General features: G+C 41.0%; 1 protein-coding gene across 1 annotated transcript in view; it reads right to left on the bottom strand.

Moving 5' to 3' along the window:
* PCOLCE2 (procollagen C-endopeptidase enhancer 2) overlaps positions 1-27,470 on the bottom strand; it is a 72,204-nt gene that overhangs the window by 18,095 nt on the left and 26,639 nt on the right. The window contains exons 3-5 of the mRNA XM_021678726.1: positions 9,279-9,534; positions 4,825-4,946; positions 1,837-1,973 (exon numbers count right to left, since the gene is read on the bottom strand). Of these exons, the coding sequence (XP_021534401.1) occupies positions 1,837-1,973; positions 4,825-4,946; positions 9,279-9,534 (515 nt within the window). The remainder of the gene's footprint in view (positions 1-1,836; positions 1,974-4,824; positions 4,947-9,278; positions 9,535-27,470) is intronic.

Genomic DNA, 27,470 nt, shown 5'->3' with positions numbered 1-27,470 from the left:
GGAGAAGTAATACGAGCACAGAAGCAGAGACAGGAGTGATGTGCTTTGCAGATGGAGGAGGGAACCACAGCCAAAACATGCAGCAGCTTCTTGAAGCTGCAATAGACATGGAAACGGATTCTCCCCTCAGAGCTTCCAGAAGGAAACAGCCCTGCTGACAGCTTGACTTTAGCCCAGTGAAAGTGAGTTCAGACTTCTGACCTCCAGAAGTGTAAGAGAATAAATGTGTTGTTTTTTTTTGTTTTAAATTTATTTATTTGACAGAGAGAGACACAGCGAGAGAGGGAACACAAGCAGGGGGAGAGGGAGAGGGAGAAGCAGGCTTCCTGTGGAGCAGGGAGCCCGATGCGGGGCTCGATCCCAGGACTCTGGGATCACGACCTGAGCCGAAGGCAGACGCTTAACAACTGAGCCACCCAGGCGCCCCTAAATGTGTTGTTTTAAACCACTTGGTTTTGTGGTAATTTGTTACAGCAGCAGCAGGAAAAGAATACAGAAGGAACACCTTCGCTGACAACTTAGAAATGGGCCTTTCTCTAACACATTCAGCTGGAGAGTCAAATCTGGGTTTAGTAATGTTCGAATTTTAACCAACTTGTATGTATTAAAAATTTTTAATATTATCAAACTTAATCTAAATGAATTTAAATTGAAAAATACCTTGCTTAGGGCGCCTGGGTGGCTCAGTTGGTTAAGCGACTGCCTTCGGCTCAGGTCATGATCCTGGAGTCCCTGGATCGAGTCCCGCATCGGGCTCCCTGCTCGGCGGGGAGCCTGCTTCTGCCTCTGACCCTCCCCCCTCTCATGTGCTCTCTCTCTCTCATTCTCTCTGTCTCAAATAAATAAATAAAATCTTTAAAAAAAAAAAAAGAAAGAAAGAAAAATACCTTGCTTTACCTCAAATGCATCTACGGGAATCACAGATATGCATGTAAAATCAAGGGATGCACATAATCTAATTATGTTTAAGCAACAGAGTAGAGAGGGTATTTAAATTGGCATAATGGTGAGTTGGACAGCAAGCTGTAGTAATTTCCTTTTTTTTTTAAAGATTTTTTTTTAAATAATCTCTACATCCAACATGGAGCTCAAAGTTAAAACCCTGAGGTCAAGCGTTGCAAGCTCCACCCACTAAGCAAGCCAGATGGCCCACGCTGTAGTAATTTCCCTAGTGTTGTATGTGAAGGCGTGAAATATCCTGCCCCAAAATACAGTCTTGCATTGCACCAGTACAGAATAGAGGAATTCAGCAACTTGCCCAACGTCACATAGCTAGTGAGTGGCAGAGCTCTTAGCTCCATAAATGTTTGTCGATAAATACACGGTGCCTTTCAGGCTCACCCAGCACAAGTTTGAGCAACAATGTGAGGAAAGGCACAAAGCCCCAAAAGGTCCAGGACAGGTCTCTGATCAGGTAAAATCATCTGGGTCTGTCATGAGTGTCCAGGTTTCCTTGTCTGGATCACCAAATTTTAGCCCCTGCTTTTTTCTCAGAACTTCCCCCTTTCCACTCTGATGCTTGAGCTCACCTTTGTAAGGCAGTGACGTATCCAGGTATCTGGCTAGCATCTGACTCTGGGGCATCACGAACTCTGCTTCTGTTATCTGTCTGCCCGTCGAGGTCTTGCTACAGACTCATTAATGTCACCTCACTCTCTGGGTTGGCGACTCTTTGTGCTAGTGCTCTATGGGACTCTACTGCCATGGAACCCAAGAATTTGTGAAGAAAACAACAACAGCATAGAATCTTCCAGAAAATAAAATGTAACTGGGCAATTGAATAAAAAGAAGTTTAGAGCCACTAAAACATTAGGGAAATAAAACAGCACTACTTACGCAGGTGGACTATCGCCACAATACTTGCCGATTCTTTTAGCGTCATTGACTTCTCCACCATTGAACACAGCCACAAAATCGTATCGGCAATAGTTATCACGCTCAACATCAAACTTCTCAAATTTTAATTCTATAAGCTTTAGAGAAAGCACAACATTAGAAACATCAAGATAGCCCTGAGGAATAAGCTCATATGGGAATCTTCCTCTCCCCAGATCTGTAGGATTTTCCTTAGTAAAGAATGCATTCATTCTGTCTGAATTGTTTCTTGTTGTTTTCATATTTCTTCTGTAGTTAACAAAACTGTGGTATTCTTTATTTTTAATAATTTCAAAAGACTATCCTTAGTTAAGAACTTAAATTTAAGAGATCTGTTCACCTACAGTTACAAATGTATGGGAACACCATGTAACCCCAACAACCTACCTTAAGACCATAATTGGATACGTGTTGGAGTGGGAAGCAGAGGTATATACCAACTTCATTCTTCTTCTCTGAGATGTGTTGAGGTGTGGTGTATGTGTTACGTGCTTGGGTAGGTGAGGTGGTGGATAGAGTTGTTCCTCTTTCGAGGGAAGGAAAATGACATTCTTATCACATGTAAGCAGGCAAATTCTTTAGGACCAGAGATTCAGGAAGTGGGGACTGACTGCGAGTCGTCTTGAAGTATGTTTGAAAAGTGTGCCTACTGAGTTGAGGACAGCCTATTTGGTGATGTGGTTGATTTCTGAAGAGGTTGCATGAAAGCACTGATGAACAAAGTCAGTGTTAGATTTCTTAAGTATTTCTTTATTTTTTTGCACTAGTATCAATAATAGTGTCCTAAGTTATTCAAGTCAATAGGAAGTTTTGGTTTAATAGGCAATCATTCCCCTCACAAGCAGATTTTTCCAGAGCACCTCCAATGTGTGAATCAAAGGAAATCACGCTGGGTTCATAAATACCCATGGACCCAAAGAGCTGGTCCCTACTTTTGCTGGGCAGCAGGTGGGCAGGCAAGGCAACCCTCCCTGCTGCTTAGGGAAGATAATGGGCATTAATTCCTGTTAGAACAGGCCCTAGTTATTAGCTAAAGAAGACTGTGATCACACACAGTAATTGGATGAAGATGGTAACAGCAACAGCATCACAGAGGGACCAAAGATAAATTTTGGCTTTGAACATAATTGCCACATATCTATGTAGTTACCCACCTTTAAAAAGTCAGCACCAGTTATGGGTGAATAACAACAGCTTATTCATATTTAGCACTGCTTTAAATTATATTGAAATAGTTCCTCTTTGGGTTCAATAACTGCTCACCATTTAATAATAAAATGCTTTCCAGATTATTAAAAATTGGCTGAACTTTCTCTACTTAGAAATTAGTCACATAACAACTTTTGGAGAGAAGATTAAAAAATAAGTAAATAAATAGGAGAATAAAGGGAAAAGCTATGATTAAAAAAATGAAGGTAAGTTGTTAGCAGAAGAAAATGCTCATAGATTTGCATAGAAATTACTTAGGACTTAATCTTCCCATTATATTCTTCTTCTTTGACAGTGCTTCCAGTGATTTCATTACAACAATGACTAAAAACTACTTGGCTGAAGCCAAAAATCACATTAGGAAAATGTGTTTAAGTTTAAATAATCAAAGAGATGAACACTGGAAAAAAGATGCTGAATTGTAATCTGCAAGGATAATTAAGCTGAAATTATTTGGGCTAATTAATATATTTTCCAAATGTCACAGAGAGACAAATGATCAGTACAATCTCAAGAATTATATAATGGCTTAAATGCTGTTATTTTAAACTATTAAAAATTCAATAAATGTGTAGAATCTTTCATCATTAAGTAAATGACCATATTTTTATTCTTAAAAATAAAACTGGGTTTGGGGATTATGATCAAAGTGTGTGTGTGTGTGTGTGTGTGTGTTCAAATCACTAACTTGAATGGTGTATTTGCTTGAATAATTTTCCATTTAAAAATCAATATATGGCAAACAGTATTTGTGTAAGTGATACAAAAGATCAGTTCAGAAAAATTTTTTAAAGATTTATTTATTTTAGAGAGAGTGTGTGCACACACGAGGCGGGGGAAGGGGCAGAGAGACAGAAGCAGACTCCATGCTGAGTGGGGAGTCCGACACCTCGATCCCAGGACCCTGAGATCATGACCTGAGCCCAAATCAAGAGTGGGTCGCTTCACCAACTGAGCCACCCAGGTGTCCTAGAAAAGTTTTTTTTTAAACAGTATCGTAATGCTCACACTCTAATGTTTGAGTACAGTCTGTAGTGTTTGTAACAATAATAATTTTTTAAAAGTTATTTTCCAAAGTCCACAAAGTAGGCGTGGTCTGTTCCCATGCTACGTTTCGTCCTGCAATTCATATCTGAAAGTGGTTCCCAGAAATGGTAAAATTTCACATAACCACAAACTAATAAGCACTGGAAAATCAGACCCTCTCTGTTGATTGTTTTACAGCAATGAATAAAGTTATTTGTGGGGAACCTGCACAAATTTTATGTTAAACAACAACCAAAAAAATACCCACAAAGCAGATTAGTTTTCAGACTCGTTCTTTGAGGGGAAGATGTGGTGTGCTTGAATCAACTTTGTCCAGGTGAAGCTGTCACAATGCATTTGCCATGTGAACAAATGGTAACCTAAAACCTACATATACTTGGGGATTCCAATCGTCCCACACTCGGTCACTGCTGTTTATAACATCTTCTACGGGGTTCAACAATCTCACAGGGATTTGTTTACTATTTGTACTGAAATTTGAAAATTGTATTTATATACTAGGAAATTAAATGCAGGACTTTTGCAAGTCAAATAGTGCAAAAGTAATTTCAATCTGGGTCTTTGTTTGAAGAGATACGTGTGTCCAGCAGGGCCTTCCTCATCCTGCATGCTACGCTCTTGAGAGACGGGCCCCTCGCACCATCTAGGCAATTCACACATGCATGCCTTCTTCATGTTTTTAGGGAATCTTACCTGATTCTTTGGGGCTACAATGTGCCACACACAAGTGACTCCTGCAGGGTAATCTCGGTCTGGCCAGTTGGGGGTTTTAAAAGAGCCAGGTCTTTCAAGGCGTCCTCCACAATACTGATCTCCTGAAGTTTTTAAGTATGGAAAAAAAATCCAAGTTTATATCCTGCTACAGGTTATGGCAGTGCTACCATAAGGAGACTGGGCATTTGGAATATTGGTAATAATACAGTAAATAAAGGCAATGGCAGAAGCTCTTAAAATTTTTTCTTAAAATACGGTTACATAGCCTCTTACACTCCCCCACCCGCCACACACACTGAAGATCTCTATTACTTAACATATCACATCAGCACAAGAGAGCATAGGAGTGGAGTCAGGGCTATAGCTTCTTTTCTTTCTTTCCTTTGGTCAAGTAAAGACAAAACATTTGGGCATGAACGCATTCAGAAATCATGCTGGCTCAACAAATTACATAGATTTTAAAGAACCCTCAAGGCAGAGGTATTTATTAATAGGATTAAAATGCATGCCCACGGACAAAATTTGAATTAGTTGGCAGAGAAAAATCTCATTACCAGAAAACTCTATATGCTACACATCTTTAATAATTTTTAAGAATAATTTTTGTCTGTAAAAACAGTGTTTATAAATTTTCAGCAATACTAGAAGAGCATCAAGAAGAAAAAGAAAATTACCCCAAATTCAACCACCTAAAACTAACCACAACTAATATTTGAGAAACATCATTTCAGACATTCCATGCATATGTACTGATAGGTCAACAGGAGTAATTTTAGAACGGTATTTTAATACAAAGTTCTAAATTTAATTTTATTTGAATTTAACTAACAGAAAAACTGAATTGAAACTAAGGGAACTAATATACTTCAAATTAAATATTTCTTTGACACAGAAGATAATCATTCTTAAAAGGCATCTCTAAGAAAACACATTATAAAAATTGAGGTTGGATAATTTCTGAAACTTTATTCACGGAAAATTTCAAGCAGATACAAAGTAAATAGAATAATAGAATGAGCTTCTATGCATCCAATAATTAATTTCAACAATTTTATCATCATTCTACTGTTCTTTTTATTAATACCACTATCCAATTCCTACCACCTGCTTCATTATTATTATTATTATTTTACAGATTTCAAAGGTAAATTCATTCACTGTGAAATGCACAAATCTTAGCTGTACTAATTTGAAAAATTAATCCCCTTATGTAAGCCACACTCCTGTGACCATACAGAATCCATTTCCCACCAAACTCCTGTACCCCTTCCCAGTCAGTCTGCCAACTCTCCACACCACTTTTCTGAAAAATTTCACCTTAGATTAGTTTTATTCTACACCTTCATATACATGGAATCATGTATTGTGGACTCTTCTGCGTCTGGCTTCCCTTGCTTGTTAGCACAATGTCTGAGATGAATTCATACTGCCGTGCAGGTTGGTAGTTTATTCTTTTACTCTGCTGTGTGATTCTGGTGTGTGGAAACACAATGTGTCTACCTCTTCCTCTGTTGGATGTTTCTGGTTTGGGCTATTGTAAATGAAGCTGCCGTGAACTGTTTTGTACAAATCTCTTTGTGGACAAGCATTTTCATTTTTCTTGCACAAATACCCAGAAAAGCAATTCCTGGGCCGAGAATGGATGTAGATGTTTAACTTCAGAAGAAACTACGAAAGATTTTCCTCTCGAGGCTGTATAATTTTATACCTCTCCAGGTACAAGCACTTTGGTCATAGCACATTCTTGCCACCATTTGATGTCAGTTGGTTTAGCCAATCTGGTGGGTTTGTAACGGTATCCCAATGTGGTTTTAGTTTGCATTACCTTGTTAACAAAGGATACTGAGCAGTTTTTCATGTACTTATTAATCATTCATGTATCTTCCTTTGTGAAGTGTCTGTTCAAGTGTTTGCCCATGTTCATATTTATTGGGATCTTTATTAACTTTAATAATGTGTGCATGGTACATATTTTTCCATCTTTTTACATTCAACCTAGTTTGTATTTCAAGTGCTTTCTTGTGGACAACGTATAGTTAGGCCTTGCTTTTGTAAACTGTTCTAATAATCTCTGTTTTCTAACTGGAGTATTTAATCCTTGGCAATCAATGTATTTATTGATATGCTTGGGTTTGGTGCGCCATTGGCTACTTTGCTCTATTTGTCTCACCTTTCTCTTGTTTCATCTGTTTTTCCTTTCCTGCCTTCTTTGGGTTAGTTGAAAAATTTTAGTATTCTGTTTTAACCTTTTGGCTTTTAGCTATAACTCTTGCATTTTTAATGGGTACTCTAGGGATTACAATGTGCATCTTTAATTTATCACAATCTGCTTAGAGTTAATATTGTATTTCTTCACGTATTGTGTGTGTGTGTGTGTATGCAACAGTAAAGTTCCATTTACCTCTCCTTAACCTCTACCTTTGTTCTATTATTGTCATATATATTCTATCATACATTCCATATTCCACAATACAGTGTTAAAGGGGTTTTTTTTTTTGTTCTGTTTTGAACAGATATATGTAAAGAAATTAAGAACATGAAATAATATATAGTCTTTTATATTTACCATTTCCAGTGGCCTCCAATCCTTCCATTATGTTCGTGTTACCCTGTGGGGCCATTTCCCTTCAACTTGAGGAACTTCCTTTAATATTTCTCGTGATGCAAGAAATGTCTTTCATTCACTTTCATTTCTGAAGACTGGCTATAGAATTCTGGGTTGATAGTTTTACTCCAGCACTTTAAGAATGCTGTTCTACTGCCTTCTGGCCTCCACTGTTTCTAATTAAAAGAAAGCCATCCTTCACACCATTGTTCCCTTGTATGTGACTTGATTTTCATCTCATTGATTTTAAGATTTTCTCTTTATATTTAGATTTCTGTAATTTTGATGTTCCTCAGTGTGGCTTTATTTTTATTTATCCTGGTTGGGGTTTGTTCATCTTCTTGGCTCTATAAATTAATGTTCTTCACTGAATCTGGGTAGCTTCAAGCCATTATTTCTTCAGACATTTTTCCTGCACTACTCTCCCTCTCTTGTGGGATACAAATTACACTCGTTAGACCACTTGATATTGCCTCACTGGTCTCTTGGGCTCTTTTCATCTTTTTCCTCCTGGTTCTTCAGATTGGCTCATTTCTATTCGGATCCACTGACTCTTCTGCCATCTCTAATCTGCTTGTAAGCCCACCAGGTATATTATTAAATTTCAGATTCTGTATTTTTCAGTTCTAGAATTACTCTTTTATTCTTTTTTTATAGTTTATAGTTTTATAGTTCTGTTTCTCTTCTGAAATTCTCAACCTGTTTACTTACTATACATCTATTTCTCTTTAAGTCCTTAGACAGTTACAATAGTTGCTTTAAGTGCTTGTCTGCTAACTGCCACATCTGAGTTATCTTGGGATCAGTTTTTATTGACTTTTTTTCTTGAATACAGATACACTTTTCTGGTTTTATCACATGACGATACTGGATATTATGAATGACACATTACAGAGACTCTAGATTCTGTTGTGTTCCATAGAAAAAGGATTTGTGTTCTAGCAGGCATTTCACTTGCCTAGACTCAAGCTCAAAGTCATCTCCCTGGCCATGGGCAGCAGCTGTAATCTCTGTTCACTTTCATCTTTTCAGCTGCTGCTTTTGTGCCAGGCCAACTAGACTCTCCTCTGCATACGAAGAGTTTGGCTGTCAACCAAAGATCTAGGTAGCTTTTATCTGTATATTTTGTGCCTCAATTCCTCTGTAGCTCCCAGCCAGCATTTCCTCCCAAATGTCTGGCTGCTCTGTCAGCCCCAGATCCTGTCCTCTGACATCTCAAACCAAAATGCTGCACAACAGCTCGAAGCAAGAGCAAATTAGGAAATGCCCTCAAGCAAAAGTCTCCAAATTTAACAGATCTGGCCCACTGCAGTTATCTCTTCAGGGGAGAGGTTTCTACCACCCATGGGTACTCATATGTACCAACATGAAAACACTCCAACACATAGTTTTAAGTGAAAAAAAAGTTGTGAAACAATGTGAATGTATGATCCCACTTAGATTTTTAAAAAGCTACTGAAGTATATACATACAAGTGTAGATAGAAAGGTATGGGAACCACCAGCCATGGCTCTTTCTAAGACGGGACTATAATGGAGTGAAGGGGTATGTGTATATGTGTATGTAAGCTTCGCATTTTTACTCCAGGAATTTCTATATTTGAATTTTGGTAAGAATCACATGGCTTTAAAAAAAAAGAGACTTTTTGGAATGGTCTCTTGGTAGTTAGGTGGCATTTATTAGCTCCGTTTGAGGAGGACTGCTCTTCAACTTTAGGTTAAAGGAGTAAACACATATAAAGTGCCTGGGACAGAGCCTAACACACAGGAGGCATCCAATAACCGTGAGCCTGATTACTGCTGTGACTGCCATTATGTGGAAACGGTACCTCTTTCATTTGGTTCAGCAGCAGAGAACATGGCCATGAAGCCATTCCCAGCTGTGTTGGCATCGGAAATCATCTGCACCATCATCTTGTTACCACTGGACACAAGGGCTCCAGGCCGGAACGTGCCACAGAAGCGCCCGATACGCTGGCCATTGGTGTGACCACTGTACACATCCACAAAGTCGTAACGGCACAGATTGTCACTTTCGAGGTCTATGAATCGGAAATTCAGAACTACCACTTTGCCCTCGGGAACCTGGAGAGAAAAGCACCAATTGGAAAACCATGTCATGAAAACAGTATCTGAAGTCTTCCCATCGAGCCAATTATTGAAGTGAGCAGATAAAAAGTGTAATACCCAAGATGATGCTTTTCTTCCCTCAAATCTGAACTCAGGAAAGGTTTTCTACCATAATGAATTCCTAAGAAAATGTAAGTATTTATTGTCCCACAATTCATGAGGGTACACAATCTTATCCCTAGGGAGTTTATCTCAACAAAGTTGCAAAATGTTGAGTCAGTCTTATTAATTGGTAAATCATTGCTTATAAAGAATACCAGTCCTGACTGGACCTTAGCACACATTTGCAAACTGTAAAACACCACGGCACCCACAGATACTGCTTGACAAAGAAACATCTGAAATATCATTCTTCACAAATAATACAACAGAATAATCTCAATATGTAGAATGCTTCTATGAAGTTTCAACTGAAGGGATTGTTTGGCAACTGTGCAGTTAATTTATAGATAATTCAGTTTGGGTCCTGAAAAATCCAGATCAACTATTTATACTGATTAGGCTGAGTAATTACTGAAACATCTCTTCTCAGAGTCACTGAGTTTTTGTTTCCCACATGAAAACTTTATATACTTATATACTTCAAGGCAACCTTGAAACACAAGGCACTGATGAAGAAAATGAGTTTTCACTTTCTCATACAACTTTCTTCACCATAATTTCCTCCATATAATTCTTAATGTTTCCTTCCTTGTTCCCTGAACAGGTAGAAAAAATGGCTACAAAAGCATTCAGCAGGATTCTAACAAAAGCCCCATTTCATTTCCAGTTCACACCTTCTTTTAATTTATTCATTCAAGTATTTGGTCATAAAGTCTCGCAATCAGATTCGTTTTACCTTTTCAACTACATGAGATCTCCACTGAATGGCATAAGAATTTCATTTTACAGATGACAAAAAGTCAGTGATTTAAAAGACAAAACAAACCCACAACCACCAACAGTGGTTGGTTTATAGTCATCTTAAGTAATTATCTCATACTCAAGGGTCAATAGATGCTTTAACATAAACATGGCTTTCCACATTGGTGAGTTCAGGGCCATAAATTTTTTTTTTCTGTGATAAGAAGCAGTGTTTCCAGTGCTATTTGCCTTTTTTGTCAAAGACATACACACCCCATGGCAAAAACTGCAGAGCAAGAGTCTCAAAAGGATATTTTGGCTTTGTCATGGCTATATTCTTTTTTTTTTTTTAAAGATTTTATTTATTTATTTGAGAGAGAGAGAATGAGAGACAGAGAGCATGAGAAGGAGGAAGGTCAGAGGGAGAAGCAGACTCCCCGCTGAGCAGGGAGCCCGATGCGGGACTCGATCCCGGGACTCCAGGATCATGACCTGAGCCGAAGGCAGTCGCTTAACGAACTGAGCCACCCAGGCGCCCCTGTCATGGCTATATTCTAATTGCTAGGGGGTTAAATAGCGTGAGTATTAGAATTTCCAAAGCCACAGTCTGTGAAGCTGATAGCAGAAAATGCAATTTAATTTTTAAACATTCTCACTGAGATAGCTCTTGGAGAACTCCTCTGGGGCTTTTTGTTGTATTTATTTTTTTGCATGCAATCTCTAGTTAGCCTGTGATCAGAAAATTACAAAAATGTGATGCCACATCTGTAATCTTAAATATAAGCAATCTATCAATCACTGAAAAATTTCCAGCCAAAACAAAACACCATTCTGAGCTATATTAATTTAATGTTGATTGTCCTTGCAAGAAGAGTGACTGTGTAAATGTGTAGATAAACTGTGTGGAGGGTAGTTCAAAGCTCTGAGGCTCTTCCACCCACAGAGTAAAAAAGGGAAGAGGTAGAAGGATTCACCCCTGGGGCACTCTGATGTCATCAGGTCTTCCAGATACGGTCAAACCAAGCTAGGGACTGAGTCAGGAAGTAGGACGCAATCAGAAGGGTGTGGTACCCAGAAGCCAAGTGAAAAGAGTGTGTTCAAGGAGGAAGAACTAGTCAGCCGAGTCAGGTGTGGCTGCTGAGCAAAGGAAGATGACTGAGAACGGGCCACTGGGTTTATCAACCAGAGGTCACTGGTGACTCTGACAAAGCTGTTTTGGTGAGGCAGCAGGGATAAAGCCCGGCAAGATAAGGATCAAGAGAAAATGGGTGAGAGGAATAGGGACAAGTTTTTCAAGGAGCTTTGCTGGAAAGACGAACAGAGTAATTTGTGGGTAGCTGGAAGAGGGGGTGGGGGTCAAGGCAGGATAATTAAAATGGGCTCTATTAAGGTTCGTTTGCATGCCAATGGGAATAATCCCACAGGGAGGGCAAAATTGATAAAGTAGGAGAGAGGGAGAGATGCTGGAGAATGTCATTGGGTAGGCAAGGGAAGATTTGCTCTAAGGCACAGATGCGGTGGGGGGGGGGGGTGTCCAGCCTTAGAAAGGAGTATGGACCATTGTGCCTACTGAGAGGAGGGAAGGCAGGGGCAGGTGGGGTTGTAGTGAGGCTGTGAGAGCAGATGAAATTTTTCTTTTGTGAAAGAGAAAACAAAGTCATCAGCAGCAAACATGGATGTGAGAGGAGCTATCAGGAGTCTGAGAACAGAGGAGAGGTGTGTAAACGGATTAAGGAAGTATAGCAGGAGTGTCAGGAGTGCTGAGGGCCCACTTGAGGTACATAAACTAAAAGTGGGACCGCTCTGCATGGGGGGAGTGGGCTAAGTTTGCCAAGCAAGGACTATGAAGAGAGAGCCAAGAGAGTTGAGGATGTAGGCAGAGGAGTGACCATAATGATGGACCACGGACTCTAAGCTGGGTAAGGACAGAAATCTCGAATCAGTGGGGTGAGGACAGTAACCTAGACTGCGGGGGAGACAGGATAATGCAGTGGAAGTGGGTGGCAGAGGAACAATGGAGTCGGGGGGAGCTGCAAGACCCAACAGGATCCTCCATGTAGATACTGAAATTACTATGAATTATGACAAGGATGAGTGTTGAAGACAGTGACAGCAAGCCAGGGGCTAAAATTTACAAGAACTGAGGAAAACTGCCCTGGGGTCTTTCTGCAACAAGATAAGCAAAGAGGGGCAAGGAGGGCAATCTTGTTTCACTGGTAAGTTCTCAGTTCTTTGGCACTAAGAAAGTTCTGTTGATTCCTTTCTGTGGTCAAGCTGGATACTCATTTCCAATGGGATAAATCGGCATATGTTCAGCACTAGGAACAAGGTTCCATCATTGAAATTTTGAACACCTGTTGATCCCAACAACATCCCCAGGCAAAAACTCTTTGGAAGGAAGGATGCAGAGATCGATACCAGTTGTGGGCCTACCGTAACCAGAAACAAATACTATCTTGCACTGAAGGCCAAGAGCAATCTATTGCAGGGGAGATGCATACTGCAGGGAACCCTTTCAAGACAACACAACAGTTGTTATTCATTTTAATGTGAGTAATCAAGATTATCTGGTGCCCTGGGATGTGAACTTTGCTTAGAGTTCCTAGACAGTCACTCTCAAGGACTTTGTAAAGCATATTCTCCAAAGGTGACCCCTCCACTTGAAGAATCTACAGTCTTTACTCTCAATTTTTCTTTGTTAAGGATATTAAAAGAAAAAAAATATATATATATATAAAGATAGAGTAATATAACAAACACCTAGGTACCAGCCATCCAGAATTAATTATTGTTAACACATTTTTAATGTCTCCTTTACTAAAATAAATCATTTTCAAATAAAATGAGGTTTATCATCCCCATCCCAGGCCCCATTTTCCCCCTTCTCAGAAGCAACCATTGTCATAATTTTAGTGGGTTTCCTTCTGTGCCATTCAAAATACTTTTATATAAATGTGTATGTATTCACGCAAAATACACAGTCGTGTTTTTGTGCCTGTTTTAAAAATTAATGAAAATGGCATAATGCTGTACATATTCTCCAGCCTGGGCATCCTTGAGTTTTCTGGGTGAGGAAGAAAAGAAGGGGGAGAAATAAAAATAAAAACAAAAACACACAGGGGGCACCTGGATGGCTCATTTGGTTAAGCGGCCAACTCTTGATTTTGGCTCAGGTCATGATCTCGGGGTCCTGGGATCGAGCCCTGCATCAGGCTCCACGCTCAGTGCGGAGTCTGCTTAAGGATTCTCTCCCTTTCCCTCTGCCCCTCCCCTTGCTCATGCTCGCTCTCTAAAATAAATAAATAAATAAATAAATAAATAAATAAATAAATCTTAAAAAACAAAAACTCATAGGCCCTTCACAAGCTATTCCTTCTGCCTAGAATACTTTCCCACTTCTGCCCCTCTGTTGCTCACATTGAGGGTCTCAGTTTCAAGGTCACCTCTTCTTGGAGGCACTCCCAGACCCCAGCTCCTCCTCCCAAGATGGGCTCTGCCCAGTGAGCATCCTGCCCCTCGGGTCCCTGAGCATGAGATGGCTCAACCCACTTACTCCCTGTCTATTTTCCCTGAAAGATGGAGGTCAAGGAGGCAAGGCTCCCTCCTGCCTTGGTCACTGCTGCATCCCAGCCTCTGGACAGTGCGTGGCCCCAGGCAGAGGGGCATCATGAATATGTGTTAAGTGAAATGAATCTGCCAGGTGCTAAATGGAACACCAGCTTCTTTTGCACAAACCCTGGACAAGGCACCTACTGGGCCCTCCACCTCTCGTGTCCTAATATCTCCTACCCCCATCGGCAGCAGAGTTCCAGAAGGCTGCTCTCCTTCTTGGGTCATTGTTTACAAACAAAAGAAGATGCATATCTTTTGGGAAACCTTCTATTTCAAATCTCCTGTAATGCTAATACTTAATGCAGAAACTCCATTAAGATGCTTTTTTTGGTGGCAATGGAGAAAAAGCTGCTGTTTTGTGAGATTATATTGACCAGGGGATTCATTATCTGCCTGTAGAAAAACAATTCAATATTCATGTTTTTTCCTGTCAACAGCTGAGTCCTGTGTGGGCCAAAGCCTCGTGCTGCCACAATGACCTCAGCTCACCCCACAGCCCCTGACATGTCCTTACTGCCACAGCCAAGTCTCTTGATGCCCGTTCCCAAGCTGCTGCCAGAGAACCACCAGGGCAGGTGCGTTTTAAGCAGATGGTTTGCCATTTCAGGATCCTATGAGCACAATGCAAATAGAGGCCTCTTTTGTATGGAATCGATTTCTGTAGAAATGGTAACTCTCCTTTGTGTCTATAGCTTTTCTTCCCCCTAACACACCATTTACTAATTTGAGCAAAAAGATCTGTTTCCGCAGCATGTCTGATTTTTTTTTAAAGCCATCGTTTCAATTTTCTAAGATTGCCCTCCTCCACAAACAGACCTTTGGGATGGCATGCTCTAAAATACAAGGCCGCATGTTGTTCACATAAAGTTCAAGAGGCACAGCAACTTGGTGTCATCTCACATATCCCCCCAAATGTAATGCAGAGAAATTTATGTGCACACTATGCACAAATATTTGGCTCTATTTCAAGAGGGGGATAAATCAGAAGCTTACAAAATCTTATTCATGTATATTCTGTGTATATTTAAATACTTTGTATACTTAAATATTTGAAGAGGGAATTTTATAAATGTTTGGAAAATAAAACATACATTTTGATTAATGGAAATAACATGTGATGTTTTGAACATTTTGGGGGGTGGGGATTGGTAATTTCACCAAAAAAACCCTTTACACTCTCATGTCCGGAAGAAAGGAGGAAACCCCCACCTCAAGCCCAGCCTGGTGGCACCGGTGGACATTAGGTCACACTCCTCTTGCTGTGAACTGTCCAAAACTTGCCCACTGTGCTTGGAATAAAATCCTCACTCACTGTACACACTTAGCGTATATCATGTGCCAGATATTTTTCTAAGCACTTTGCACATGATTTCTTTTAATCCTTTACAGCCACCCTATGAACTTGATATTATTAGCCCATTTTACAGGTGAGAAAACTGAGGCACAGAGAGGTTAAAGCCCTGCATGATATGGCCCCTATCTCTGACCTAATCTTTCCCTCTCATGGAACCATTTGGCTGTTCAAGGATCCCTCCTGTTCAAAGACCCACCTCAGGGGCTTTGCATAGTTTGGTCCCTCTGCTTGGCACAATCTCCTCCCGAATAATCATGTGTCTGCCTCTACGTCATCATTTAGGTCTCAGCTCAAGTGCTGCCTTTCCAGAGAGGCCTATCCTGAGCCCTTCAGTTGCTTTAGATCATGTAGATCACATAACCATGTTATTTCTTTATAGATTATTTGTCATCTGTCTCTCCACCAGAATGTAAGACCCAGGGATCAGAGCTTGTCGACAGCTAGTTCAATGCCTGGCTATTACAGGAGTTCAAAATATAGTTATTGAATCAGTAACTGGGATCCTTATAATCTTAATTTAAAAAAATGAGTGCAGGCCACAACCCCTATTACTAGCACATGTATTTATACAACAATGTAAACTCACTTACAGATACAAGGCAGGCAGTGTTAGAGCCCTTACAGGAAGTTAGAAACAGCTCAGAGTGGTTACGGTGACTTACCTAAAGCCACCCAGCACATCAGTGGCAAAGCCCAGCTCTGACTGCCACCCAACTGTGTTTTCCACGGCCTGACTGTGGCAGAGACTGAGGAGATGCTCAGCAATCTTGTTTTCTCTGCCTGGGCACATAGGAAGTCAACAGTTCCCAGCCTCCACTGCAATTCGGCTGGGGCCATTGACTGGCCCCTAGTCAACGGCCCGTGGGTACAAGTGATGCACACACCTCCAGGCCTGGCCACGTAGAACGTCTGGTGCAATCCTTCTGCAGTTCTCTTTTCACTCTAAGGAGGGAATTCAACGGAGGAAAATGGAACGTTCTAGGAGACGGCAGAGCCACAGAGGAGCTAATGCTCAAAGGACGGCTGCCCAGGACAGCCATCCACCTGCAATGGACAGTGAAGGGAGCAAGAAATAGCCATTTGTTGGGTGAGGCCACTGAAACCTGGGGGGTCGTTTGTTACAGCTCTGCACTTTGTGTTAATAACCCTGATTAACAAATGGATAGTGACGTTCACCTGCTATCCTTACCCAGCAGCGCCCTGACAGGCAACTGTGGAGACATCTTTGTTCTTTTTGCCGCATATAAATTCTATACGAATCAACGCTGTAATATAGCCATCCAAAGAGCAGATAGTCCCGGGCTGCTTGAACAGCAGGGGAGGCAACAGGCAATTTGGAGCAATCGCAAAAGTGAGTAAAATCAGCTCCACTGAGGTACATCTGTAATTTCAGTGGCCCCTGCAAAAGTGTAACTCATACCTCTGGCACCACTATCATGACCCTCTGAGTCCCTTATGTGTAGCCGGTCAGCTGGGGTGACACGGCGATCAGCAGCCGTGAGTGCTTCTTGAGCTGAGAAAAGACGTGGACCTGTTAGCCAAAGACTTGGCTGTGAAATGAACAAGAAGCTGGGCTTCAGATTATGCCTCTTTTGCAAATGCTCCCTAAGGGTGAAGACGAAAATGTCAGAGGGGAAATCGAGGCTGTGGTGGCGCCACCCAGCACCGTTGAGGGTTACTGAACTCAAGTCTGCCAAGAGAAAACACAAGTGGGAAACACTGGGACACCAAAGCAGAACCCAGAGCAACGGGACCCCTGAGATAGTTACAGCCAGGATGGGGGGACAAGCGATTGGGCAAAGAGCTGCGGTTTAGGTCTTGCTTGGGGGAGGAGATAAAGTTTAAATGTAGAGTCCCATAGTCCCGTCCCCACCTTGTCCATGGGCATACGTTCCGAGAGCCCCATTGGATGCCTGAAACCTCGGATAGTACAGAACCTTTTCTACACTGTTTTTTTCTATACATACATACCTATGATGAAGTTGAATTTATAAAGCAGGCACGATAAGGCATTAACAACAAAAACTCATAATAAAATAGGACAATCATAGTAATAAACTGCAGTAAAAATTAGGTGAACATGGTCTTTCACAAAATATCTCATTGTATTGTATACATCCTTTCCCTTCTGACCATGATGTGAGATGAGAAAATGGCTGCATGAGGAGAGGAAGGGTGGGGAACGACACCGGAGGTGCGGCACAGCCCTGGGCTGCTGTCGGCTGCCGCTGGGCCATGGCTGACTGTGGGTAACTGCGTGAAGCAAGGCTGCGGGTAAGGGGGCATTACTGTGTTCTCTTCACAGAGGCGCATCTTCCGGTTTTCCTGTGGCTGGTATCACTAGGACCCTACTCCGGATGTAAGTGATGACAAATCTGAGCAAGGTATGCATTCATTGTCAACTTCCTTGAAAACTGGACATTCACTACTTGATTTTCATTAAACATCAGCTCTCTAGCTATTTGTTCCCCAAAGGGTTTACTGCAAAATTAAAAAAGCATTACCAAACAATAAAATTTTTAAAAGCACTGCCACACGATAAATATTTATAAAACGAAGAGCTGTAAATTCATACCAAGCAGTAAGTAACAAAACCACGGTAGCAAGAGCAGTCAGACTATTCCACAGCAGGGCAGCTCAGCTTCCATGGCCCAGCATCTACTTCTTGTATAACAAACCTATAGTTCCCATGTCGTCCACTGAATCAGCCAACGGGTAGCCTGGAGGCGCGCGGCGTCTTCCTGACCAGCGTGCAAACCACAGCAGCACCAAACACTTGTCGCCCCTCCCCCCAAGACAGGAACCTAGTGGCCGACGCCCAAGCTGTTTCATGTGATTTGTGTGTGTCTTAAATGCTGTCCCTGAAAGGTGTTAATTGTATCAGGCAAAGATGTGAGTTCTCACAGTTGTCTTTCACACTTAACCATGTGTTGAAGAGAGAACTGTGGGCACCGCATATGTGCATGATACACTTCTAGACAAGACCAGAGCAGAAGATGTGAGTTCAAAGTGAGCTCTACCAAGCCCATCCTAGATTATTTTTTTTACTTTTTTAAAATTTTAAATTCAATTAATTAACATATAATGTATTATTAGTTTCAGAGGTAGAAGTGATTCATCAGTCTTACATAATATCCAGTGCTCTCCTTAATGTCCATCACCAATTACCCCATCCCCCCGCTCCCCTCCACTCCAGCAACCATCAGCTTGATTCCTGTGATTAAGAGTCTCTTATGGTTTGTCTCCCTCTCTGATTTCATCCTGTTTTATTTTTTCCTCCCTTCCCCTATGGTCCTCTATTTTGTTTCTTAAATTTCACATATCAATGAGATCATATAATTGTCTTTCTCTGATTGACTTATTTTGCATAGCATAATACCCTCTAGTTCCATCCACATCATTGCAAATGGCAAGATTTCATTTTTTCAATGGCTGAATAGTATTCCATTGTATATATATACCACATCTTCTTTATCCATTCATCTGTCAATGGACATCTTGGCTCTTTCCACAGTTTGGCTGCTGTGCACATTGCTACTATAAACATCGGGGCGCACGTACCCCTTCAGATCACTACGTTTGTATCTTTGGGGTAAATACCCAGTAGTGCAATTGCTGGGTTGTACGGTAGCTCTATTTTCAACTTCTTGAGGAATCTCCATACTGTCTTCCAGAGTGGCTGCACCAGCTTGCATTCCCACCAACAGTGTAAGAGGGTTCCCCTTTCTCCGCATCCCCGCCAACATCTGTCATTTCCTGACTTGTTAATTTTAGCCATTCTGACTGGTGTGAGGTGGTATCTCATTGTGGTTTTGATTTGTATTTCCCTGATGCCTAGTGATGAACATTTTTTCATGTATCTGTTAGCCATTTGGATGTCTTCTTTGGAGAAGTATCTGTTCATATCTTCTGCCCATTTCTTGATTGGATTATTTGTTCTTTGGGTGTTGAGTTTGATAAGTTCTTTATAGATTTTGGATACTAGCCCTTTATCTGATATGTCATTTGCAAATATCTTCTCCCATTCTGTCAGTTGTCTTTTGGTTTTGTCAATGGTTTCCTCTGCTGTGCAAAAAGCTTTTTATCTTGATGAAGTCCCAAGAGTTCATTTTTGCCTTTGCTTCCCTTGCCTTTGGAGACATATCTAGCAAGAAGTTGCTGCCTGTGATCTCCTATAGGATTTTGATGGATTTATATCTCACATTTAGGTCTTTCATCCATTTTGAGTCTATTTTTGTGTATGGTGTAAGGAAATGGTCCAGTTTCATTCTTCTGCATGTGGCTGTCCAATTTTCCCAACACCATTTGTTGAAGAGACTGTCTTTTTTCCATTGGATATTCTTTCTTGCTTTGTCGAAGATGAGTTGACCATAGAGTTGAGGTACCATTTCTGGGTTCTCTATTCTGTTCCATTGATCTATGTGTCTGTTTTTGTGCCAGTCCATACTGTCTTGATGACTACAGCTTTGTAATAGAGCTTGAAGTCTGGGATTGTGATGTCACGAGCTTTGGTTTTCATTTTCAACATTCCTTTGGTTATTCGGGGTCTTTTCTGGTTCCATACAAATTTTAGGATTATTTGTTCCAGTTCTGTGAAAAAAGTTGATGGTATTTTGATAGGGATTGCAGTGAATGTACAGATTTGCTCTAGGTAGCATAGACATTTTAACAATATTTGTTCTTCTAATCCATGAGCATGGAACCTTTTTCCATTTTTTTGTGTGTCTTCCTCGATTTCTTTCATGTGTGTTCTTTAGTTTTCTGAGTACAGATCCTTTGCCTCTTTGATTAGGTCTATTCCTAGAGATCTTATGGTTTTGGGTGCAGTTGGATATGGGATCAATGCCTTAATTTCCTTCTGTCTCATTGTTAGTGTATAGAAATGCAAGTGATTTTTGTGCATTGATGTTCTATCTTACCATGTTGCTGAATTCCTGTATGAGTTCTGGCAATTTTGGGGTGGTCTACTGGGTTTTCCACACAGAGGATCAGGTCATCTGCAAAGAGTGAAAGATTGACTTCTTTGCCGATTCAGATGCCTTTTATTTCTTTTTGTTGTCTGGTTGCTGAGGCTAGGACTTCTAGTACTATGTTGAACAACCGTAGTGATAGTAGACATCCCTGTCATGTTCTTGACCTTAGGGGAAAAGCTCTCAGTTTTTCCTCATTAAGAATGATATTGGCTGTGGGCTTTTTGTATATGGCTTTTATGTTATTGAGGTATGTACCCTCTATCCCTACATTGTGAAGAGTTTTAATCAAGAACAGATGCTGTACTTTGTCAAATGCTTTTTCTGCATCTATAGAGAGGATCGTATGATTCTTGTCCTTTCTTTTAATGTAGTGTATCACGTTGATTGATTTGCAGATGTTGAACCACCTTGCAGCCCAGGAAAAAAAATCCCATTTGGTTGTGGTGAATAATCCATTTAATGTACCGTTGGTTCTTATTGGGTAGTACCTTGGTGAGAATTTTTGCATCCATGTTCATCAGGGATATTGGTCTGTAACTCTCCTTTTTGGTAGGATCTTTGTCTGGTTTTGGGATCAAGGTAATGCTGGCCTCATAAAATGAGTTTGGAAGTTTTCCTTCCATTTCGATTTTTTGAAACAGCTTCAGAAGACTAGGTATTAATTCTTTTTTTTTTTTTTTTTTTACGACTGTATTTGAGAGAAAGAGAGAGAATGTGTGCACGAGTGGGGAAAGGGGCAGAGGGACAAGCAGACTCCCCACTGAGCAGGGAGCCCAATGCAGGGTTCGATCCCAGGACCCCAAGATCCTGACCTGAGCTGAAGGCAGACACTTAACCGACTGAGCCACCCAGGTGCCCTGGCATTAATTCTTCTTTAAATGTTTGGTAGAATTCCCCTGGGAAGCCATCAAGCCTTGGACTCTTGTTTGTTGGAAAATTTTTTATTACTGCTTCAATTTACTTGCTGGTTATGTGTCTGTTCAGATTTTCTATTTCTTCCTGTCTCAGTTTTGGTAGTTTATATGTCTCTAGGAATGCATCCATTTCTTCCAGATTGCCTAATTTGTTGGTACATAGTTGCTCATAATATGTTCTTATAATTCTTTGTATTTCTTTGGTGTTGGTTGTGATCTCTTTCATTCATGATTTTATTTGGGTCCTTTCTCTCTCTCTTTTTTTTTGATAAGTCTGGCCAGGGGTTTATCAATCCTATTAATTCTTTCAAAGAACCAGCTTCTAGTTCCATTGATCTGTTCTACAGTTCTTTTGGTTTCTGTTTCATTGATTTCTGCTCTAATCTTTACTATTTCTCTTCTCCTGCTGGGTTTAGGCTTTATTTGCTGTTCTTTCTCCAGCTCCTTTAGATGTATAAGGTTAGGTTGTGTATTTGAGATCTTTCCTGTTTCTTGAGAAAGGCTTGTATTGCTATATACTTCCCTCTTAGGACTGCCTTTGCTGCATCTCAAAGGTTTTGAACAGTTGTGTTTTCATTTTCATTTGTTTCCATGAATTTTTAAAATTCTTCTTTAATTTCCTGGTTGACCCATTCATTCTTTAGTAGGATGCTCTTTAACCTCCATGTATTTGAGTTCTTTCCAGATTTCCTCTTGTGACTGAGTTCAAGTTTCAAAGCAATGTGGTCTGAAAATATGCAGGGAATGATCCCAATCTTCTGGTACTGGTTGAGACCTGATTTGTGACCCAGGATTTTTGATCTATTCTGGAGAATGTTCCATGTGCACTAGAGAAGAATGTGGATTCTGTTGCTTTAGGATGGAATGCTCTGTATATATCTGTGAAGTCCATCTGGTCCAGTGTGTCATTCAAAGCCCTTGCTTCCTTGTTGATCTTCTGCTTAGATGATCTGTCCATTGCAGTGAGTGGGGTGTTGAAGTCCTCTACTATTATTATATTATTATCAATGTGTTTCTTTAATTTTGTTATTAATTGGTTTATATAATTGTCTGCTCTCATGTTGGGGGCATAAATATTTACAATCGTTAGATCTTCTTGTTGGATAGAACCTTTAATTAAGATATAGTGTCCTTCCTCATCTCTTATTACAGTCTTTGGTTTAAAATCTAATTCATCTGAGGGGCTCCTGGTTATATCAGTCGTTAAGTGTCTGCCTTCAGCTCGGGCCATGATCGCAGGGTCCTGGGATTGAGTCCCGCCTCAGGCTCCCTGTTTAGCGAGAGGCCTGCTTCTCCCTCTCCCACTCCCCCTGCTTGTGTTCCCTCTCTCACTGTCTCTTTCTCTGTCAAATAAATAAATAAATAAATCTTAAAAAAAAAAAAGATAAAAAGTAAAATCTAATTCATCTGATATAAGGATTGCTACCCTACCTTTCTTTTGATGGCCATTAGCATGGTAAATGGTTTTCCACCCCCTCACTTTCAATCTGGAAGTGTCTTTGGGTCTAAAATGAGTTTCTTGCAGACAGCATATTGATGGATCTTGCTTTTTTATCCAATCTGATATCCTGTGTCTTTTGATTGGTGCACTTAGCACATTTACATTCAGGGTAACTATTGAAAGATATGAATTTATAGATGAGGCAGACTTGGTGCTGACAAAAGAGGAAATATGAAGTGTCCGCAACTGTAATTGCCTTTTATGAAGAGAGACTAGCTTGGCATTCTTGTCCAGAAGATGAAGCTCAATAATTGTTTGCATTGCTTTTCATATGTATTTATATATATGTTAAAAAAGAAAAAGAAAAAAGAAAAATATGAATTTAAATTGTGCCACTGTATTACTTGTAAAATCACTGTTTCTGTATATTGTCTCTGTTCCTTTCTGGTCTATGCTACTTTTAGGCTCTCTCTTTGCTTAAAGGATCCCCTTTAATATTTCATGCAGGGCTGGTTTAGTGATCACAAATTCTTTTAGTTTCTATTTATCCTGGAAGCTTTTTATCTCTCCTCCTATTTTGAATGGCATCCTTGCTGGATAAAGTATTCTTGGCTGCATATTGTTCTCATTTAACACCCTGAATATATCATGCCAGTCCTTTCTGGCCTGCCAGGTCTCTGTGGATAGGTCTGCTGCCAATCTAATGTTTCTACCCTTGTAGGTTACAGACCTCTTGCCCGAGCTGCTTTCAGGATTTTTCTTCGTCTCTGAGATTTGCAAGTTTCACTATTATATGTCGAGATGTTGACCTATTTTTTATTGATTTTGAGGGAAGTTCTCTGTGCCTCCTGGACTTGAATGCCTGTTTCCTTCCCCAGATTAGGGAAGTTCTCCACTATAATTTGCTCCAATATACCTTCTGCCTCTCTCTCTCACCCTCTTTCCTCTTCTTCTCAGATCCCAGTTATTCTAACATTGTTTTGCTTTATGGCATCACTTATCTCTCGAATTCTCCCCTCGCGATCCAGTAGTTCTCTCTCTTTTTCTCAGCTTCTTTATTCTCCATCATTTGGTATTCTATATCACTGATTTTCTCTTCTGCCTCATTTTTTTTTTTTTAAAGATTTTATTTATTTGACAGAGAGAGACACAGCAAGAGGGGGAACACAAGCAGGGGGAGTGAGAGAGGGAGAAGCAGGCTTCCCGCAGAGCAGGGAGCCCGATGCGGGGCTCGATCCCAGGACCCTGGGACCATGACCTGAGCCGAAGGCAGACACTTAACGACTGAGCCACCCAGGCGCCCCTCTTCTGCCTCATTTATCGTAGCAGTTAGAGCTTCCATTTTTTATTGCATCTCATTAATAGCCTTTTTTATTTTGACTTGATTAGATTTTAGGTTTTTTATTTCTCCAGAAAGGGATTCTCTAGTGTCTTCTATGCTTTTTTGAAGCCCAGCTAGTATCTTTATAATTGTTATTCTGAACTCTAGTTCTGACATCTTACTTATATCCATACTGATTAGGTCCCTGGCAGTCAGTACTGCCTCTTGTTCTCTTTCTTGAGGGGAGTTTTCTGTCTTGTCATTCTGTCCAGGGAAGAATAGATGAGTAAGGGGCGCCTGGGTGGCTCAGTTGGTTAAGCGACTGCCTTCGGCTCAGGTCATGATCCTGGAGTCCCTGGATCGAGTCCCGCATCGGGCTCCCTGCTCGGCAGGGAGTCTGCTTCTCCCTCTCCCACTCCCCCTGCTTGTGTTCCCTCTCTCGCTGTGTCTTTCGCTGTCAAATAAATAAAATCTTTAAAAAAAAAAAAAAGAATAGATGAGTAAGAGAACAAAATACTAAAATGGCAACAACGGCCCCAGAGAAATATACACTAAACAAATCAGAAGAGACCCCAAACTGGAACAAAATTTTAAAAAAGAGAGAGAGAGAGAGAATATAATCAGACAGGTGAACAGAACAGAGCAATACACTGGATCCTGTGTGTATTTTGGTCTGTTTGTTAGAAAACTAGATCCCAAAATCGTAAAGAAAGAAAAACTTATATAGTACAAAAACAGCATTAAATACATTGAAAGGATAGAATGTAACTATAAAAATAAAAACTAAAAGACAAAAAAAAAAAAAAAAGGAAGGAATATAAACAGGCAGGTGAACAGAACAGAGCAATACACTATATCCTGAGTGTATTTTGGTCTGTTAGAAGAAATTACATCCCAAAATTGTAAAGAAAGAAAAACTTATATAGATACAAAAATAAAATTAAATACATGGAAAGGATAGAATGTAACTGTGAAGATGAAAAAAAAGACTTTAACAACAAAAAAAAAGATGAAGAAAAAAAAAGACAGAATATGATCAGACAGGTGAAGAGAACAGAGCAATACACTAAATTCTGGGTGTATTTTGGTCTGTTTGTTAGAAGAAATTGCACCCCCAAATTGTAAAGACAGAAAAACATATATATACAAAAGTAAAATTAAATACAAAGAAAGGCTAGAATGTAAGTGTAAAAATTAAATTTAAAAAAGATTTTTAAAAAAGGAGTTGATAAAGTAAGAAATTGGTTGAAAAAGGAAAGAGAAAAAAATTAAAATTGAAAAACAAAAGAATGGGGGGGGGGGGGGGAGACATGAATTCCACATACTATTTTCCCCTAGCACTGGAGTTGCACAGTTCTGTGTGATTGGTAAACTTGGTCTTGGTGGATGTTCTTGTTGACCTTCTAGGGTACGGGCCTGTTGCATTGATTCTGAGGTGTCTTTGCCCGAGGCGGAATTGCACCACCCTTGCCAGGGGCCAGGCTAAGTAATCTGCTTGGGATTGCTCTATGTGGCTTATGTTCCCTGAAGGCTTTCTGAGCCGCTTTAAAGGATGAGAATGAAAATGGCGGCCCCCCAATCTCCAGCCCCAGACCTGAACACTCAGGGCCCCACTCCTCAGTGAGCCCTAGTGAAAAGCAGTCAATCACTCCTGTCTCCCTGGTCTCCATCCATACTCTGTGCTCCCCCAGCCTGTAATCAAGCGTTTCTATCTCAGGCACATGACCCTGCTTTGAGTCTCCAAACCTTGCAGACTCTTGCAACATGCACCTGCAATGCTCCTCCCCTGGAAGGGAATGGGGGGGTCTCACCATGGTTCTGCCATTGTTGGGCCCCTGTTCAGAGAGCAGTTGCCCAACTGTGCCACGATTTGTGGTTTATGGCAACCCTGAGCTGAGAGCCCACTCCTGGGCTCGCTGTTTGCAGCTGGCTTCCCCGCTCTGATACCTGAGAGCTCTGCCGCACTCAGGCACCCCCAGTCTTCCTGTGACCCCAAGGGTCCTGAGACCACATTGTCCCAGCAAGGGTTCCACCCCCTGCTTGCCACTGGAGCAACGTCCCTCAGCAGAGCAAACTTCTAAAAGTTCCAATTTTGTGCTCCGCTGCTCTATCACTTGCCGGTAGCCAGCTGACGGAGGCTCCCCCCACCCCATCTTCCCATATATCGCCTCAGATTCACTTCTCCACACCTCCTACCTTGCAGAAAGTGGTCGCTTGTCTATTCATGGAGTTGCAGCTATTTTCTTAGATCTCTGGTTGAGTTCGCAGTGTTCAAAATGATCTGATAGTTATCTACCTGAATTCCTGGGACCAGACAATACGACGGTCTCCTACTCCTCTGCCATCCTGGACTATCAATTATTTTAAAGCAACTATTAGTAGTAATATTTCTTTTAAAGCCATGAAAAATCCAGGACAAATGGTAAATCATATGAGATGCCCTGAATGACAGGTACATATGGGAACAGTCCAGAATAAATGAGGACATAAGGCCACTCTGGCCTTAAGGCATCTAGGCTTGTCCTCTAAAGTTTGGAGCTGTCCCACTGTGTCTCTAAAATGATAGATTAACTGAATAGCTGCTGAATGAATAAAAGGATGAAAGAAGAACAGAATGGCTTCCTGTTTCCTGCAGAATAAAGTCCAAACTCCTTAGAATAATGGTGTGCAAGGCCCACCTGAATCTGGCATGCTGGTCTCCTCTTCTCCCTCAGCCCTTCATATGTTGGGTGTGAACCTACCCATCCTCACACACACCCAGCCCTTTTCCTTTCCCACTTCTACAAGATCACATGTACATTTCCCACCTGGAATCCTTTCTCCCCATCTATCGACTGCCACCCCAAATTCAAAGTCTTGGGCAAACTCACCTTCTCTAGGAGCCCACCACCACCCCGCTCCTCAACCAGTGTCCAGACTCAGGGGGACGTTATCTTTCCTCTCCCATAGCCCACTGTTCTACTGTTCTCCCCTTGCTTTTGGTGGACTCCTCAGCATCTACAGGGCCCAGAGGGTCTCCGAGGGTCTGTGGCGTATTCCATGCCTTGCAGCGGATAGGTCTGTGGATAGGTCTTCTGCCAATCTAATGTTTCTACCCTTGTAGGTTACAGACCTCTTGCCCGAGAACAGGTAGGACTGTTCTGTTCTGATTTATCTGTGTCTGAGTAACTGAACCCACACGCAGCCGGGGGACAGGATGGAGATGGGGAAAAGTTTTCTATCTTAATTTCATATATTTTAGTCTCAGATCTGTGAATAGTTTGAGGATTTTCTAGGCCATTTATTTCTTCTACAAATCATCAAGTATTCATTAAATACCAGTTGCTGGCACAGCAACATACATCCAGCTAGGACAAAACATAAATTCCAAAAGTCCATGTGACCCAAAACATGGCAGAGTGTCTCTCTGGGGCAAGCTGGAGCTCCACAAGGA

This window comes from Neomonachus schauinslandi, chromosome 1 (genome assembly GCF_002201575.2).
Source record: "Neomonachus schauinslandi chromosome 1, ASM220157v2, whole genome shotgun sequence".
Classification (NCBI taxonomy): domain Eukaryota; kingdom Metazoa; phylum Chordata; class Mammalia; order Carnivora; family Phocidae; genus Neomonachus; species Neomonachus schauinslandi.
This window is presented reverse-complemented; position numbering and strand designations above follow the sequence as displayed.